The 15,327-nt window shown below is 50.7% G+C and overlaps 1 protein-coding gene across 1 annotated transcript in view; it reads left to right on the top strand.

Annotated features, from left to right (window-relative positions):
• GALNT18 (polypeptide N-acetylgalactosaminyltransferase 18) overlaps positions 1-15,327 on the top strand; it is a 355,085-nt gene that overhangs the window by 164,455 nt on the left and 175,303 nt on the right. Inside the window, exon 2 of the mRNA XM_039240915.1 lies at positions 13,444-13,636. Coding sequence (XP_039096846.1) covers positions 13,444-13,636 — 193 coding nt within the window. The remainder of the gene's footprint in view (positions 1-13,443; positions 13,637-15,327) is intronic.

The raw sequence follows: 15,327 nt of genomic DNA on the forward strand, positions 1-15,327 counted from the left end.
CTGAGATCATCTCTCCCCTCACCCCCGCCCATGGCATCTGGCCAAGAGAAAGCCAAGGTCTAAATAGAAGGGTGGGGTTTGCCCATTCACTGAGCGCATGAGCTGCAGAGCCAGACAGTAAGAAGGCCTGGGACTCCCTCCAGTCACCTCTACAGCCTGGTTCTTAGAATAGCTCCCACCCCCACCCCAGCAGCCTAAGCATCCCCTGGGAATCTGTTAGAAATGTACATTCTCAGGTGCTACTCCAGCCAGACCTGCTGCATCAGAGTCCCAGGGCGGGGCCCGTGATGATCTAGTGGTTGAACAAGCGCTATGGATGCGTCCGATGAGCAGTAACATTTGGGAGCCACTGCATTCCAGCATGTGGCTGCTGCTCTAAGACCAGAAGAAATACCCTGCAAACCTGCAAGCTTCCGTGGAGACGCTGAGACTGGAGGGAAGAGGGTAGAATATTACAGAGGGAGGCACGCGCACCCTTCCTGGCTTCCATCGCTCTGTGGGTTCCCCGGGGCCAGGACCTCCATGCGGCCCATCCCAGCATCTAGGAGGTACAGCTACCTCTGGCTGGGCGGGCTGCGGATGGTCCTAGCACAAAGGGCCCCATATCCTCCCTTTCCCCTCCCTACATCTGTGCCAGGAGAAGCATGCCACTTTAACGTCATCAGGGTCAGCTAGCCAGTTCATTCTAGGAAATTGATGTGTGGAAACACTGTGTTTTATGTGTGAACAGTGAGGTGTATATTTAGAAGTCCGGGTGCTCTGCGCCAGGCTGTCAGCTCTCAGGGGAAAAAAAAAAAATGATGGTATGTGCTTCAGAGTTCATTATATCTCCTAGGCAGAATCCTAGGTTTAAAGGGTTGTTTTAAAGTAGCACATAATGGAGCCTATAAATCCTGGTTCCTAAGATACACACATTTGTCACTCCTTAAAGTGAGTTTTTCACATGTGCTTTCTATGGTTGGCTTGGAGCGTAAAGACTCGGACCTATAATGGAGGCTTTCATTCTGCATAATTTCTAATCACGTCCACTTCCATTTCCATGAGGGCGCGCGCACACGGAGCTCCGACTGCCCCTACCTGCCCGCCCCTCTGAGCAGTGAGCTCAGCAACACGCAGGCCCAGACCCCAGCCTGTGCAGGGAGGGCAGGACAGGGCACTGGAGAAGGTGTGGGATCTGTCTGGCTGTGGGAAGTCATCATATAGTATCTGGAGTGGCCTCCCAGAGTCAGATGAATCCCCATTCCTTGCCTGTGATGTTAGCCCAGACAGAAATAGCGGTGCTGCTCCCTAGACTCTCCCCGCCACCGCCCTGCCGCCAGCTCATTCTGTAATTCTTTGCTAGGACTTGCTACCTTGCTGAATCCCAGCCCACCTGTCTGGGCGGCCTTCTCCAGTCATTGCCAGCCCCTCCCAGCGCATGAGGCCCTATTTCTTCATCCCCAGCCTTGCCCAGCATCCTGTTTGCAGGAACTTGAACATCCCAAATCATAATGATCTTCTGTCCTTCCCAGGTGGGGCTGAATTAGGCCTCACTCAGCCCCAGCCAGGTGGGCTAGGGTTGTGTCCCATGAGGCAGATACCAGGGGCTCAGAGGAGCTAGAGAGGTGTATCAAAGCCAGCTTCCCTGAGGCAGAGGCCCTTGACCAGCAGACAGGCCCTAGCTGACATCACCGAGCTTACTAGGTGCTAGACAGCGTTCTGAGTGCTGGACACAGATTTACTTCTACTTTCCTCACTGCAGCTCTGTAAAGCAGTATTGTTATTCTCATTTACAAGTGAGGAAACGGAGGCTCAGAGCAGTTAAGACCCATCCATCTAATAGAGCAGCCAGCATCCACGGCCTCTGCTACCACTACAGGGTTTGGCAAACTGCAGTGCACGGGCCAAATCTGACCTGCTGCCTGCTTCTCTAAACAGTTTTCTGGGAATGCAGCCACAGCCACTCATTTACATAGTGCCTGGCTAGTGCCGCTTTCTCCCTGCAATAGCAGGGTTGAGTGGTGGGTGGAGACTGAGACCACCACGGGACCTGCAAGCCGAACTATTTACTGCTGGTCCTTTACAGGAAAAAGTTTGCCAACCCCTGCTTTACATCATACTGCCATCCATGACTCCGGTGAAATTGAAAGCGGATTATTCTGTGCATGTGTCAGTGTGTGTTTACTGGGGAGTGGTCACAGTCTTCATCAGATTCTCAGATGAGAACCCCCTCCACACACACGCAAACACAATAGACCTGCAGCTTGAGGGTGTTTTGAGAGGCAGAGTTTTGGGGTAGTCAAATGCCAATTTCTAGTCCAAGGCACAGCAGTGGGAGGTGAGGCCAGTGATCAGGAGCCAGTTGGAAGCTGGGATTGTTCAATCAGAGCCAGCAGAGAAGAAACAGAGGCCGAATGATTGCTGCAGTACCTGCCTTGCACTGTCTGGGGCTGTCCTTTGTTGTTCATTAGCTGGTGTATGAGGCAGGCCCCAGTTGGCTTCACAGTCAGGGATGACGCCCCTGTGCAGCTCATGGCCACTGGCTACCCTCAGGTGCACCTGCTCCTTTGGCTGTCAGTCCTGCCCTGATAGCCCCTGTCATATCTCCACGTGCAGTCTCACTGGAGTGTCAGGGGTGAGAGAGCGCTGTGCTGAGCTCTGTGCTAGCACGTGGCTGGTGCTCAACAAATGTTAGCTGTCATTCCTTTGCCTCCCTACAATCCAGAGGGCAAAGTATCAGAATCTCCTTTCTCTTGATGGCAAAACCTACAATGATGGAGCTTTTATTGGGGTAAGCAGAATAATGACCATCCCCTCCCCACTGCCCATGAAAGCTGTGCACATGACAATCTCTGGAACCTGTGAATTTGGTACCTTACATGGCAGTGGGGAATTAAGGTTGCAGATGGAATTGAGATGGTTAATCAGCTGACTTCAAAATAGGGAGAACATCCCAGATTATCCAGCTGGGCCCGATGTCATACAGAGTCCTTAGAAGCGGAAAGGGGATCAGAAGAGAAAGTCAGGGTGATGCCGTGTGAAAAGAACTCAAGCCACTCTTGTTGGCATTGGCCATCAGGTAAGAAGGCCGTGGGCCAAGAAATATAGGCAGCCACTAGGAGCTGGAAAGGATTCACAGATTTAAGAATCCAGGGAAATGGATTCTCCTTTAGAACATTCAGAAAGGAAAGCAGCCTCGTCAATACCCTGATTCTATCTTAGAGAAAAATTTGTGGTCACTTGTTACAGCAGCAGCACTAGCGAACTGATCCAGAACACAGATCCCCAGACCACTCAGCCATCCTGATAACAGGAAGCAAGTCCACTTACCAGCCATCTGAAGGTTTGCCAAACACTTTACTCACCTTCACCACCACACTCCATCTTTGCAGTGAGCTACAGGTATATAGCATGATCCCCGTTAGACAGATGAGCAAGTTCATGCTCAGAAAGGTTCCAGAGCTTGATGGAGGTCACCTAGCTGGTCAAGGGAAGAGCCAAGTCCCGCGCCTCTACAGGAAGCTGCCCTTGCAGACAGACCTTGGCCTTGCCTTGTAATGAGGCATTCCATAGAAGTCTCTCTCTTTCCCCACAACACCCTTTGGGTGTCAGAGGAAGCTCTCCCAGATTTGCCTTTGCCACGATGAATAAAGTCGTTGCGCAGAGGATTTTAATGGTGTCAGACCTGAGGCTGTCAGGGCTCCTTTCTTTTGATTAGCTCCAAGCTTTTTCTTGTCAGATTCCACTTCTTTCTCTTAGCAGTTCTGAGGATCCCTGGGAGAGAAAGCCTAATTGTGAAGGCTGCTGGCAAAAGACCTTTAGCTCATGTTCTAATGCGCCTCCAGAAACACGGAAGAGGGGCAATACCTTATGCAGAATACTTTATTTCTTTATTATTAGGGCTCTTAGCATATCAAAGGGGGGTTAAAAAAATCTGCAAATTTTCCCTCGGGAGCCCAAGAAGAGGCACACTCTCTTCCATTTCGAGGATAAGAAAAGCACCACGATGATGGGCTAAAGTCCTCCTTTTTCTCCCAAAGAGAACCCAAACACTGGGGCCCATCTTACAGAAGAAAAAGGGGACCCACAGTACAGCAGATTTGTCCCATGTTGGAGCTGAGAGTTGGTTGAGATCTCCTGCCTGTGGGGCCACTGCTTTCCACAAACTCTTGGTGCTTCCCTGTGCCTGGAACCAGGCACAGAGGCTGGCTTTGGACCTCGGAGCTGGGTGTTGGAAGGGGAGAGAGGGAGACACATATTCCAGGCTGTGTAGACAGCTCAGGGTGTCAGTTCTGGGTGAAATCCGCCCCCCCATGTGGTAAAGCGAATCCGGCCTCAGCGGTAGTGCACGGATGGTGGGCCTTGAAGGAAACGGCCTGAGCTGCTCAGGTGAGGCCCAAGCACGAGGCCCTCTAGTAGAATAATGGTGACTTCTCACCAGCAGGAAGCACCAGGCAGGAGTTTCCTGAAAGCTGATGAGAGAAATGACATTTCTGGATATTCCGTTGCCCTTTTCTTTTTAGACCCAAATAAAACATGCAACAAAGAATCTCAAGAGTGAAAGAAAATCTTAATAAAAATCATTGAATTGTATGTTTGAGATGGGTGAATTTTATGTTATATAAATTACACCGCAATAAAGCTGTTAAAAAGAATGAGTGAATGGAGTGGAAGAAAAGGAAATATCCTTTAAGAATTCTTATCTGGGATATTCAGCAATGCCCACTGCATTCTTTAATGCTTAGCCTTCATCCTTCCAAAAGCTGACTTCACTGTGATTCTACATAGCAGCTTGACAGGCTGTTCCCATTTCACAGGAGAAGAAGATGGAGGCTTGAGGGGCCAGGCTGAAGGTCTTGTCCAGAGAGAGTGAATAGCAGCCCCAGGGCTGGGGAGAGAAGGGGGCTCCAGAACACACTGGGAGGAGGACCAGGAGATAGGTCCGTCTGTGTCTGTCCCCTAGATAAACTTTATACAGTTTCTGGTGCCCACAGCAGGCAGTCACCTGGGACCCGGGCTTGCCTGTCTGTCCCACTTCTGGCTGCCTCCTCATCACTGCATTCTGGATCTCATCACCAACTTCCCCCCGCACCCCAAGCTTTGGCTTTGAGCCTGGCCTGAGGGCAGAAACAGAAATAGCAGTGGCTATAAGACTGGCTGCAGGGCAGAAGCGAAGGCCCCCTCCTTACACACCCTCAAAGCCTTCTTAAGTCTGCCTGAAATAGGAATGAATATGTAGTAAACTGAGTAAAACCACAAGAAACAAGAAGGCTCACCTGCTATCCTAAAGGTGCCCAAACTGAGGCACCAGAAGCAAAAGTGCCCCTTCTGACAAGCACGTGGCTGAACTTCGGCCACGGGCCAGGGGTGCTTAGTGATGTGAGCTGAGTCCCGGGTGCCCCTGTCTGTCCCCTCAGCAGAGCCTGACCAGTACCACCGTCGGGTCCTAAGGAGGGAACCTCAAACCTTCAGTGGAAACTGTGCATTGTGACCCCTTCGATTCCTGTTCTGGGATTCATCGGAAAATCCGAGGAGCCGAGATGATCTTGGGTTCCTGTTCAGGGGGACATCTGGGCCAGAGCCCTCCTGCAGCTCCCCCAAATTGCCAGCGGCCCCACTCTAGTGCACAGCGGAGCCGGCTAAACGGCTCAGCTTCAGAAGATGGGGGTGGCCAGGAATGTGGGGCTGGGGGGGATAGGCGGCCGAAGTGGATGGGCTGGGCAGCATTATAATGTTTGTTTCACTCCAAAACCCATTTTCGTTCTGCTCCATTGTGCAGTCTCTGCACGGCCAAGACCTGGAGCAAAAGCAGCCGGGCAGGAGCTCGTTTGGGGGCTCCGGAAGCAGCCGCTCTACTCCCTGCTCCCAGCATCGGTGCTGCACGAGCCTCAAACGCCTTGGCAGAGTCCCCAGATGTGCTCTCGTGCCTGGCGGGTACACCCGTGCACGACCCTCAGAGCCACGGCTTTTGTGGCATTCGTGGCTCAAGGCCTCACCAGCTGCTTTCCTGCCCCACTTTCCTCCCGTCCCTGCGAATTAGCATAGAGGCTGTCAGGACGCATATCTGTGATTCTCCGCTCTCATTAGTGGGCTGCACGTGGGGCATATCTGAGACCCTAATGTGGCCTTTCCTGGTACCCCCATGTGATCTCTGGTAGAATTTTCTGGAAAACAGGTCATGCACAATGAATGAGAACTGGACATTCACATGGAGAAACCGATGAGGTGAGTGAAAGGTCTCTGGAAACCCATAATTCATATTCACAGGGGCTTCCCAGGAAGGGTTTGGAGCAAGTGATAGTCAAGATACACTTAACCAGCTAGGCACAGGCACAACCATTTTGCATGAATGCTGGTCACCGTGTGGAGCAAGGTCCTGGGACAGCTGGCCAGGCCAGGCATATGCCTTGTGGTTGCTGGCTGGTGGAAAGACCTGGAACTTTCCAAGAAAAGAGCCGGAGCGGCAGGGGTAGCAGTGCCACGTGGAGGGGCTCTGGGGCAGCAGCTGTTTACCAGCGCTGTGGAAGTATTTCAGTAGTTGAACTGCAGTGGGCCCACTGCAGTGGACCCGTGAAAGTCTCCCGGGACCCGAAGTTTCTACAAGCCTCAAGCTGGCATGTCTTGGCTCCCAACATGGAGGTGGACTGGGGATGTGTCTCTGGGCTGCAGTTTCCTCTTGTCTATGGCGAGAAGGTCGGTCCTATGTCACACGGCCTCTGTGATGGCCTGGCCTCACTGTCTGGCAGGGTCAGGGCAAGGGACCTGGGGTGCAGCATATAAGGGGCAAAGGGTTTGCAGTAGACACCCGAGATTGGCCTGCACGTTCCCTCTTCATTGGACCTCAAATAATGCACTTGCCACTTGGCACAGCACCTTTGGTAGATGGTTGGTGTGTCGGGCTTTGCAATACATGCTCATAAGTTTGTAAGCTACTTCCAAATGTTATGGCCAGTCCCTTGAGACTTGCAGTTTCCATTATGGCTCTTCAGTACATCCTGCTGTTCTAGGCCTCCTGAGGCTCCAGAAGTTCTTCTTCTCCAGTTTCAGCTGTGGGGGAGCCATCTGTCAGGAGGCCTTGAGCCCCACACTCTGTTCTCTCCTGCTTCTGCGTCCTTGCTCGTGTTGGTCCTGAGGAAGGGTGCCCTTCCTCAGAGTGAGCTTGTGAATCTCACTTGCTCTCCGTGTCTAACTCAAGCATCCCTCCTCCAGGAAGCCTTCCTTGCACACAGCCCTTCCCTCTTCAGTGACCCAGTGGCATGATAAACACCCTGGATCTGAGCATTGATCACATTCTCTATACATCTGGCTTTTTCACTAGACCGGATGCTGCATGGGGATCGGCACCAAGTGTGAATAGTCTTTATATTTCCAATGCCCAGCAATAGGCCTGGTACAGAATAAGGTTGCTTGGATATTTGCTGATAACCTGATAAGAAGAGGCAAGTCCCCCTAGGGCAGAGCTGACAGTGACATTCAAGGCCCGGCAATGAAAGAGGTGCCGCCGTTTTCCCCCGGGATCAAGCTAACTGAGCTGACGTGGCCCAGAGGCCGGCCAAGGAGGGCATTCTTGGAATGAGTACGATCGGTTGTTCCCTGGGCCCCAGAGGTGGGGCCCCTACAAAGGGAAAGGTTCCTCTGAGAGATGTCAAGGAGGAGGAAGTCAGTCCTTTTTCTCAGTGTCAAAAATGTCATACTTCTCATGTCAGATGTGCCTTCTCTTCAAAAGATGCAGTGATTAGTGACCTTGAGTTTGTTGACAGGGATTTCTGTAGCAAGCACCTTAGAGACTGAGCCGGGGTGAGGTCAGGAAGAAGACTGGCAGCCTTGTGTCTGTGGGGACTTTGGGGAAGGATGGGGACACCTGACTGGACTCTCAGGCTCTCTGAAGCTCTCGTGGTTTGGGTCAGACGCTCCCCGAAGTCACCTTAGGTTAGTTTTCTGAAGACTCTGGGTCTCCCCACCTCATTGTCCTCTGCACCCAGGTTTCTGAGACTTTGGAGACTTCATGTGGTCTTTCCAATTCTGAGCTCTCCCAGGTGAGAGCAGAAAGAGGAAGAGGCAAGAAACAGACACAGCCTTCCCTCTCTCCTTCCTTATCTCTCTTCTCCCCATGTTTTTTGGGGTAATTCCTCTGGGCATGGTCCTGTTCTGGATGCTTGGGAGAGATAGTAGGTAATCCCCTGATATAAGAGATTCACCAGAGACCTGGGAGAGCGGTGGGGGCTGTCTACCAATGACCACAATTCTTGGAATTCCCTGAGAGGCTTCTAAGAGCATAATCTCAAATGGCTTTGCTTAAGTGAAGTAGGTAGGAAATTAACTGCATGCAAGTGAAATTTGCTTGCCCTTTGCTGGCTTCATACTCCAGTCCCCTTTCAGTTGTGTCTGAGGATTTTGGGAGTCCCTGGTGGATGGGCAGCTTACTGACTCCTCTCCTGACCTATTGCTAGTACCCCATTCATTCATTTTCCTGATATTCATTGAGCACCTGTTAGAACAGGCACTGTTCTAAGCACTGGGGCTTCCTCAGGGAACAGAGCAAGTCCCTGACTTCATGGAGCTCACATTTGAGTCAGGAAAAACAAACAACTAGCAAGACAAGTAGAAAAAGTACTTTAGTGGGTGTGGAGGAAACGCTGAGATTGAATGTTGAGGAAAGGCTTTGCTGAGAAAATGACAGCCGAGTAATGGTGGAAAGGAAGTGAGGGGGGTTAGCTGTAAGGGTGTAGAAGGAAGTCCAAGAACAAAGGCTCTGAGGTGAGATATGCTGGGTGACTCTTGCCGGTGTGGCTGGACTAGGGAAGACAGGAGCAGTGGTAGGGGGTGAGCTCTGGAGGCTCTCAGGGTTTGATCACAGGCAGCCTTGTAGGGCCTTGTAGGCGTTAGTGGGGACTCGGTCTTTCACGCTGAGGAGACGGTTGGCTATTGGAGGGCACTGTGCAGAGAGGGGCATAGCATGGTAGTGTCTCTCCAGACTGTGGGTCTGCTCATGCCCTACTGGGGCTCCCCTCCTGCCCATGCCACAGAGCCCATAGTGCAGGGAGGAGGGGGAAGGTCTCCCTGCCCTCTGAGTTACACGGGTGCCTGTCGGGTCCTAGGTGTGGCTGTCTTGGTGTATGGCCTCTGTGTTCCCTGTCAGGCAGCTCTCCCTAGGACCCAGACAAGCATCAGCGCTGGCGAGGAATGGGCTGGGATTACAGGGTTTGTGCCGTACTCAAAAAACTCTAAACTCTGGCTATGCCACCAGGGTGAGTTCACTGTGCCCCACTCAGTCTCTGCCATAAATGAGCTCCCCTTGGGGAGCGCTCAGCCATCTGGACATATACTTCTTCTGAGTCACCCCTCAGTTGGTCAGGTGTGCCCAAGGAGGTCTGGACCCCAGTAGAAAACGTTATACTCCCAGTATAGCCCAAGTCTGCTCCTAAGAGGTGTCTCATTCTTCTCTGACAGACAGCCCTTGGTCTGGCCCGTCACCAGATGTGTCCAGATGCCCCTGGACCCTTGCAGAGGTCCCAGCCTAGGTACCTCCCTGGAGCCTCCTTGCCCGTTGCAATAACACGTCAAAGATGGTCCTCCTTTGCTGAGGACCATGTAGGATTGCTTTCTTACCGGAGAGAGAAGGGAGATGGTCTAGGGCCAGTTAAGGGTAGGCCACTTGTAGGTGACGTGGAAAAGCTTCAACTGGGGGCTAGACAGTAACAATATCTTTCAGAGCTGGGGACCTCAGGGCAGGGCCATGTATCTGAACTCAAGAGGCGTTTTTGGAAAAGCACCCTAGTGGGGCTGTGGGGCCTTGAGGTTCCTTCGTAACTAACCTTTATGGAGCCAACATGTATTATGTGCCAGGCACTGTGACAAGCTCCTTACTTGGAACATCTCATTGAGTATGCACTCATGCTCTCTGAAAAGGTTACTGTTATGATCAATGACATTTTCTGGATGAAGAAAGTGAGGTGCAGGTAAGCTAGTCCAGCTGGTAAATGGTAGATCTTGAGTATAAACCCCAGGATTCTGACACTACTCTCTCTTTTTTTTTTTTTTATTTTGAGAGAGAGAGCATAAGCAAATGAGACAGGCAGAGGAGGAGAGAGAGAAAAAAAAAACAGAGAGAAAGACAGAGAGAGAGAATCTTAAGCAGGCTCCACACTCAGCATGGAGCACAATGAGAGGCTCCATCCCACGATCCTGAGACCATGGCCTGAGCTGAAATCAAGAGTCAGATGCTCAACCCAGCAACCAGTACTTTGGATGTCTGGTATAAGATGCAGATCACACATTTTCTTGAAGGACCAGATAGTTGAGTATTTTCGACTTTTTAGTCCACATAGGCTCTGTTGTATGTACTCAACTCTGCCCTTGTAGCTCTAAAGCAGCTGTAGATAATATGTAAGCTCGTGGATGAGACTGTGTTCCATCAAAGTAGTATTTACAGAATAGGTGGTTGGCCAGCTTTGGCCCTCAGACTATAGTTTGCCATTCGTGACCTAGAGGGAAGAAAGTGAGGTTTGGAGGGAGCCAGACCATCTTCAATGCCCCTGACAAACTGGATGACTTTGGATTGGTCATTTAACGTTTTCATCTTTGGTTTCCTCATGTCTAATAACTAACCTCACAGGGTGCTTTTCAACTAACTTATTTTATCTTTTAAAAAGTTTTATTTATTTATATTGGGGGGGAGGGGCAGAGAGGCGAGAGAGAGAGAATCCTAAGCAGGCTCTGCACTGTCAGCTCAGAATTCAGACTTGAACTCAAGAACCGTGAGATCATGACCTGAGCTGAAACCAAGAGTCAGATGCTTAACCAACTGAGCCACCCAGGCGCCTCAACTAAGTTATTTTAATATGATGTATTGAGCCCCTCACAAGAGCTGTGTACTGTGTTGGGGGTATAGCAGGGAACAAAATAGATGTCAGCCTGCCCTCATGGAGGGCACACCCGTGAGCAAGACAGAGATGACCTGGGGTAAAACCATGGGCCAGCACAGGGCTTGGCTCCAGGCGGGAATTCAACGAAGAGGTCTTCCTGCCGCTGCGGTGCCCCCGGCTTATCGTTCAAGACCCCCTGCTCTCCAGTTTGTTGTGGTTTATACCCATGCTGAGCGAAAAGACAGGGGCATGTGGTGGAACCGAGGACTTTAATGTGTTTATAATACATTTTTATGCAACACAGGTCTAATTGTGAATCATAATTTTTTCATTAACTGGTCTCATTTTACTTGGTAATATCCACTTAGGTATGTGAGAGCAGTAAAACGCCATTTCTCTTCAATACCCTATGATTCAGTTGGTTCACTGATTGAGGTTTTTACTACCCCCAACATTCCACATGAATGAGTCTTATATCTTTAGGGTTGGTGAGGACCTTGACCATCACGTAAGCCTTGTGCTTCCCTTCACACATGCCTCATAGGGGAGAGCAGGTGTGCCCTGAGTTCTGGCGTGGAACTTGCAGTGGCCAGCACCATACTAAAAACACTTGCTTTGTCATAGAAATGCACACGCAGTTCACATTTTACTCCTTATTAGATCCTAATCTGTCTTGTGTATCTGAGTTGCCTTCTGTGTCTTTAAGGAAAATTGGTGTGCTGCGTTCAGTCTTTGGAAGGCCTGAGTGACCCAGCCCATTGTCCTGTAGAGGGAGGGTGGTGCCGCAGTTAGGACCACTGCCTGGGGAGACAGACTTCCCGGGATTGACCTTCCATGACTTCACCTCCTCCTGAGTGGATCGGGACAAGTTTCTCATCTTCCCTGTGCCTCACTTTCATCCCCTGTGACTTGGAAATAGTGATAGTTCCCACCACACAGGGCGCAATGAGCTGACACAGGGAAAATGTTCACAGCAGAGCCTGATGCATGGAAAGCACTCAGTGGGGGTCAACCATGAGGGTTATCCCAGGAGATGCATGTACCTCCGGTTTAGGGTATGTCTGAGAGCTCCCCCCAAGAGGAGGTGACAGTAAGAACTGCAGTCCGCAGCTCCGAGCTCCCCAACCTTGAAGACTCTGCAGTCCTAGACCCTTGTCTGTCTCTGTGCCTTTAAGTGACCCAGCATAGGTGTGTCATACACCTACTGGCTTCATACAGATGGCTGAGGGGACACTGGCAAATGTCCCAAGCCTGCCTGGATGGCCAAGGGGTCATTAGTAAGTATCCCAAGCCTGCTTCTTCTGTCCCTAACCTGCTTCTTCTTCCTTTTGGTCTCTGTCTCATTTCCAGACTCTCCGCACCATCTCTCAGTAACATCATGTGTATGAGCACGGAGGGCACCATCCAGTGGGCTTGGCATCTCTGTCCAATTCCTCTAATTTCTGACCTTGACTAAATGACCCTTAAATTAAGTCCCAGGTCCTGATCCATCAGCCTATGTCATGGAAAGACCTACCTTTTGCCCCCATAAAAGAAAGATTTAAATGCCCTGCCAGGCTCCCCTTGCTCTGTGTCATGCTGGTTACCAATTAGTGGGCACTGTTTCTGAGACCTAGGCCAGCCTCAGTGCTGAACGTGCATTATTGTATGCAATCCTCTCAGATCCTGTTGGTGGGGAAGGGGAGGTGGCATGGGTAGCTGTTAGTATGCCTGCATTACAAATGGGGCAGTCGAGGAACAGAGAGGCTGAGTGTTTGCATGTGGCCATGTAGCCAGTGAACAGTGGAGCAGGGATTTCTTTGAACCCATGTGTGTGTGTGAATTCAAAGCTTCTGCTCTTATAGGTAATAATGTCCCCTTCATTTTCTTAGGAAAATTCCAGGGAAACCATGCGCTCTCCTTGACCTGGTGTGGGGGCTGCCCTTACAAAGTCTACCAGGGGTCCAATGAGCAGTGGCAACAGCGCATGGGTGACTGGGGATTTGGGGCTGTCCGCTGTGCCAGTGGTACCCTATTCTGTAGGCACAGGCTGGAAGCAGCAGGAGGCAGTCTGGTTGGAGGTCCTTGGAGCCAGATGGATGGCGCTTGGTGGGGTCAGGCTTCCCATAGCAGATCAGACAGTGGAGAGGGAGGTGGGCTGGCAAGAGCTGGAAAGGGGAGCAGAGCCAGCTGGGGGACCCAGGTATGGGGCCAGTCCAGGATCGGCAGGGAGTGGGGGTGCAGTCTTGGGAAGGAGAAGCGGAAGCCCACTCTGAGGGCTAAGGCTAGCATCTCTGGTGGGGAGGCAGACTGAGAAAGAAGGGAGTTCTGACTTGAAGCCATGGGGCATCAGGATCACATCCGTCAGCATCCCGGTAGACCCTGTAGGATGTATTTCTATATCCCTTGTGCCTAGTGGTTGTTGGATGGACGAATGGATGGATGGGTGGATACATGAGTTTGAGGAAGCATGAAGACTCCAGTCCGTCCTCCCCACAGCTCCCAGATACGGGGAGAAGATTGTTTTACGCAAGGTGATGGTAAGGAAGGGAAAGGGGTTGTCATGGCATTTGCAAGGGTGCACTCTGACCCGCTGTCTCCTTGTCCCTTCTCTCTCCAGAGGCTCCCGCCAAGCCTGAGGAGGCAGAGGCTGAGCCCTTCACAGACTCCTCTCTGTTTGCACACTGGGGCCAGGAGCTCAGCCCTGAAGGCCGGCGCATGGCCCTGAAGCAGTTCCAGTACTACGGCTACAACGCCTACCTCAGTGACCGTCTGCCCCTCGACCGGCCCCTGCCTGACCTCAGACCCAGTGGGTGAGCAGAGTCAGTGGCTGGGCCCTTGTTGACCTGCCTGTGGGGAGATGGGGTCACCACAGTGCTGGGGATAGAGGACGGGACAGGGCATTGGGACTCCTGGGTCCCTCTCCTACTTCAGTCAGGGTCTGTGCCCTTGACGTTCATTGGCAAGTCACTCTCCTCCTCCCTCAGCCTCAGTTTCTCCGTTTGCTAAGCAGGGGGAGAGCTTCATTCCTTAGAGATGTTGAGGATTAACAACCTAATTTACTCCTTGTGGGCTTTAGAATCATCCAGTGTTCTTGTTAATAAGTCATTTTAACCCAATTAGTTGCATTTTTATGAACAATTATTTTTTTCCTATAAATTAGTATTTTAAAGTCTATCCATCTTCCAGGGCTAACAAGTCATTATGCCCGACACAGAAGTCTGTCTTGACTTCTCTCTTTGTTACAGAAGATGTTCCTTTAAGGTTCAGTTAGAATTTTTATTACTCCTAATTATTAAAAGTGTGGGCACGTACCACAGCTGAGAAAATCTCATTAACTTTTGTGAGCTCCCCCCATTCCTTCTTTCCCCCTCTTTCTCCTTATTTTTAAAATTTTCTTAAAGCTGCAAACCACAGTGAACATGTATCTGGCATTTTTATGAAAAATCTTGCTGCTGGGTTTGGAGGCTATGTTTTTCTAGGGAGGAAAGTTCAGGTCAGTTCCATGGACATTTAATGAGCACCTGCTGTATACTGTATAATTGAGTATGGTGTTTACCTGGCTGGGCTCCAGGGAAGAAAGAACAGCTGGGGATCTACAAGGGGGCTAGAAGAGTATATATTCATGTAAAGGATATTTACTGATATTTACTGAGCATGTATTATGTGCCAGCATAGCCTAGGCACAGGGAAAGTGCAGTAACAAAACAGACAGAAATCAGTGGCCTCACAGAGCTTGCATGTCTAGATGGGCAGGGACACATAATAAAACAGGGGCACCTGGGTGGCTCAGTGGGTTGAGCATCCAACTCTTGATTTTGGTTCAGGTCATGATCTCGTGGTTGTGGGATTGAGCCCCAGCATGGAGCCTACTTGAGAGTCTCTCCCTCTGCCCCACTTCCCTGTTTGTTATCTCTCTCTCTCTCTCTCTCTCTCCCAAATAATTTTTTTTTAAAAAGTAAAATATGTACCATGTTAGATGGTAGCAAATGCCATGAAGAGATAGGAAGTTGAAGACAGAGCTAGAGATTTCCTGGAATAGGAGGAAATGTTGAGTTTTAGTGAGGTGGAGAGAAAAGGCTTCACCAGGAGGGTGACATGTTAGCAAACATCCAGAAGAGTTGAGGAGGCCAGCCATGCAGATACCTGGGCAAAAACTTTCTAGGTAGAGCAAGTGCAAAGGTCCTGAGGTAGAAGTATGCTTGGCATGTCTGAAAAAGAAAAACGAGGCCCATGTGTCTGGACCAGAGTGAGCCAGAAGGCCGTAGTTGGAGATGAGGGCAGAGGGGCAACAGGAAGCAGATCAAGTAGCACAGTGGTTCTCAAACTTGACTGCACATTCAACTCCTAGGGCTTTAACATAATCTTGATATCAGAGCCACACCCTAGACCAATTAGATAAAGAGTTTCCAGAGATGACACTCTGTATCCCTATTGTGCTCTCATGTGATTCCAGGGTGCAGCCCAGGCTGAGAATTGCTGGGGAAGGGCTTTGTAGGCTGCT

Source organism: Hyaena hyaena, unplaced genomic scaffold, assembly GCF_003009895.1.
Source record: "Hyaena hyaena isolate Hyena2069 unplaced genomic scaffold, ASM300989v1 scaffold_183, whole genome shotgun sequence".
Taxonomy (NCBI): Eukaryota; Metazoa; Chordata; class Mammalia; order Carnivora; family Hyaenidae; genus Hyaena; species Hyaena hyaena.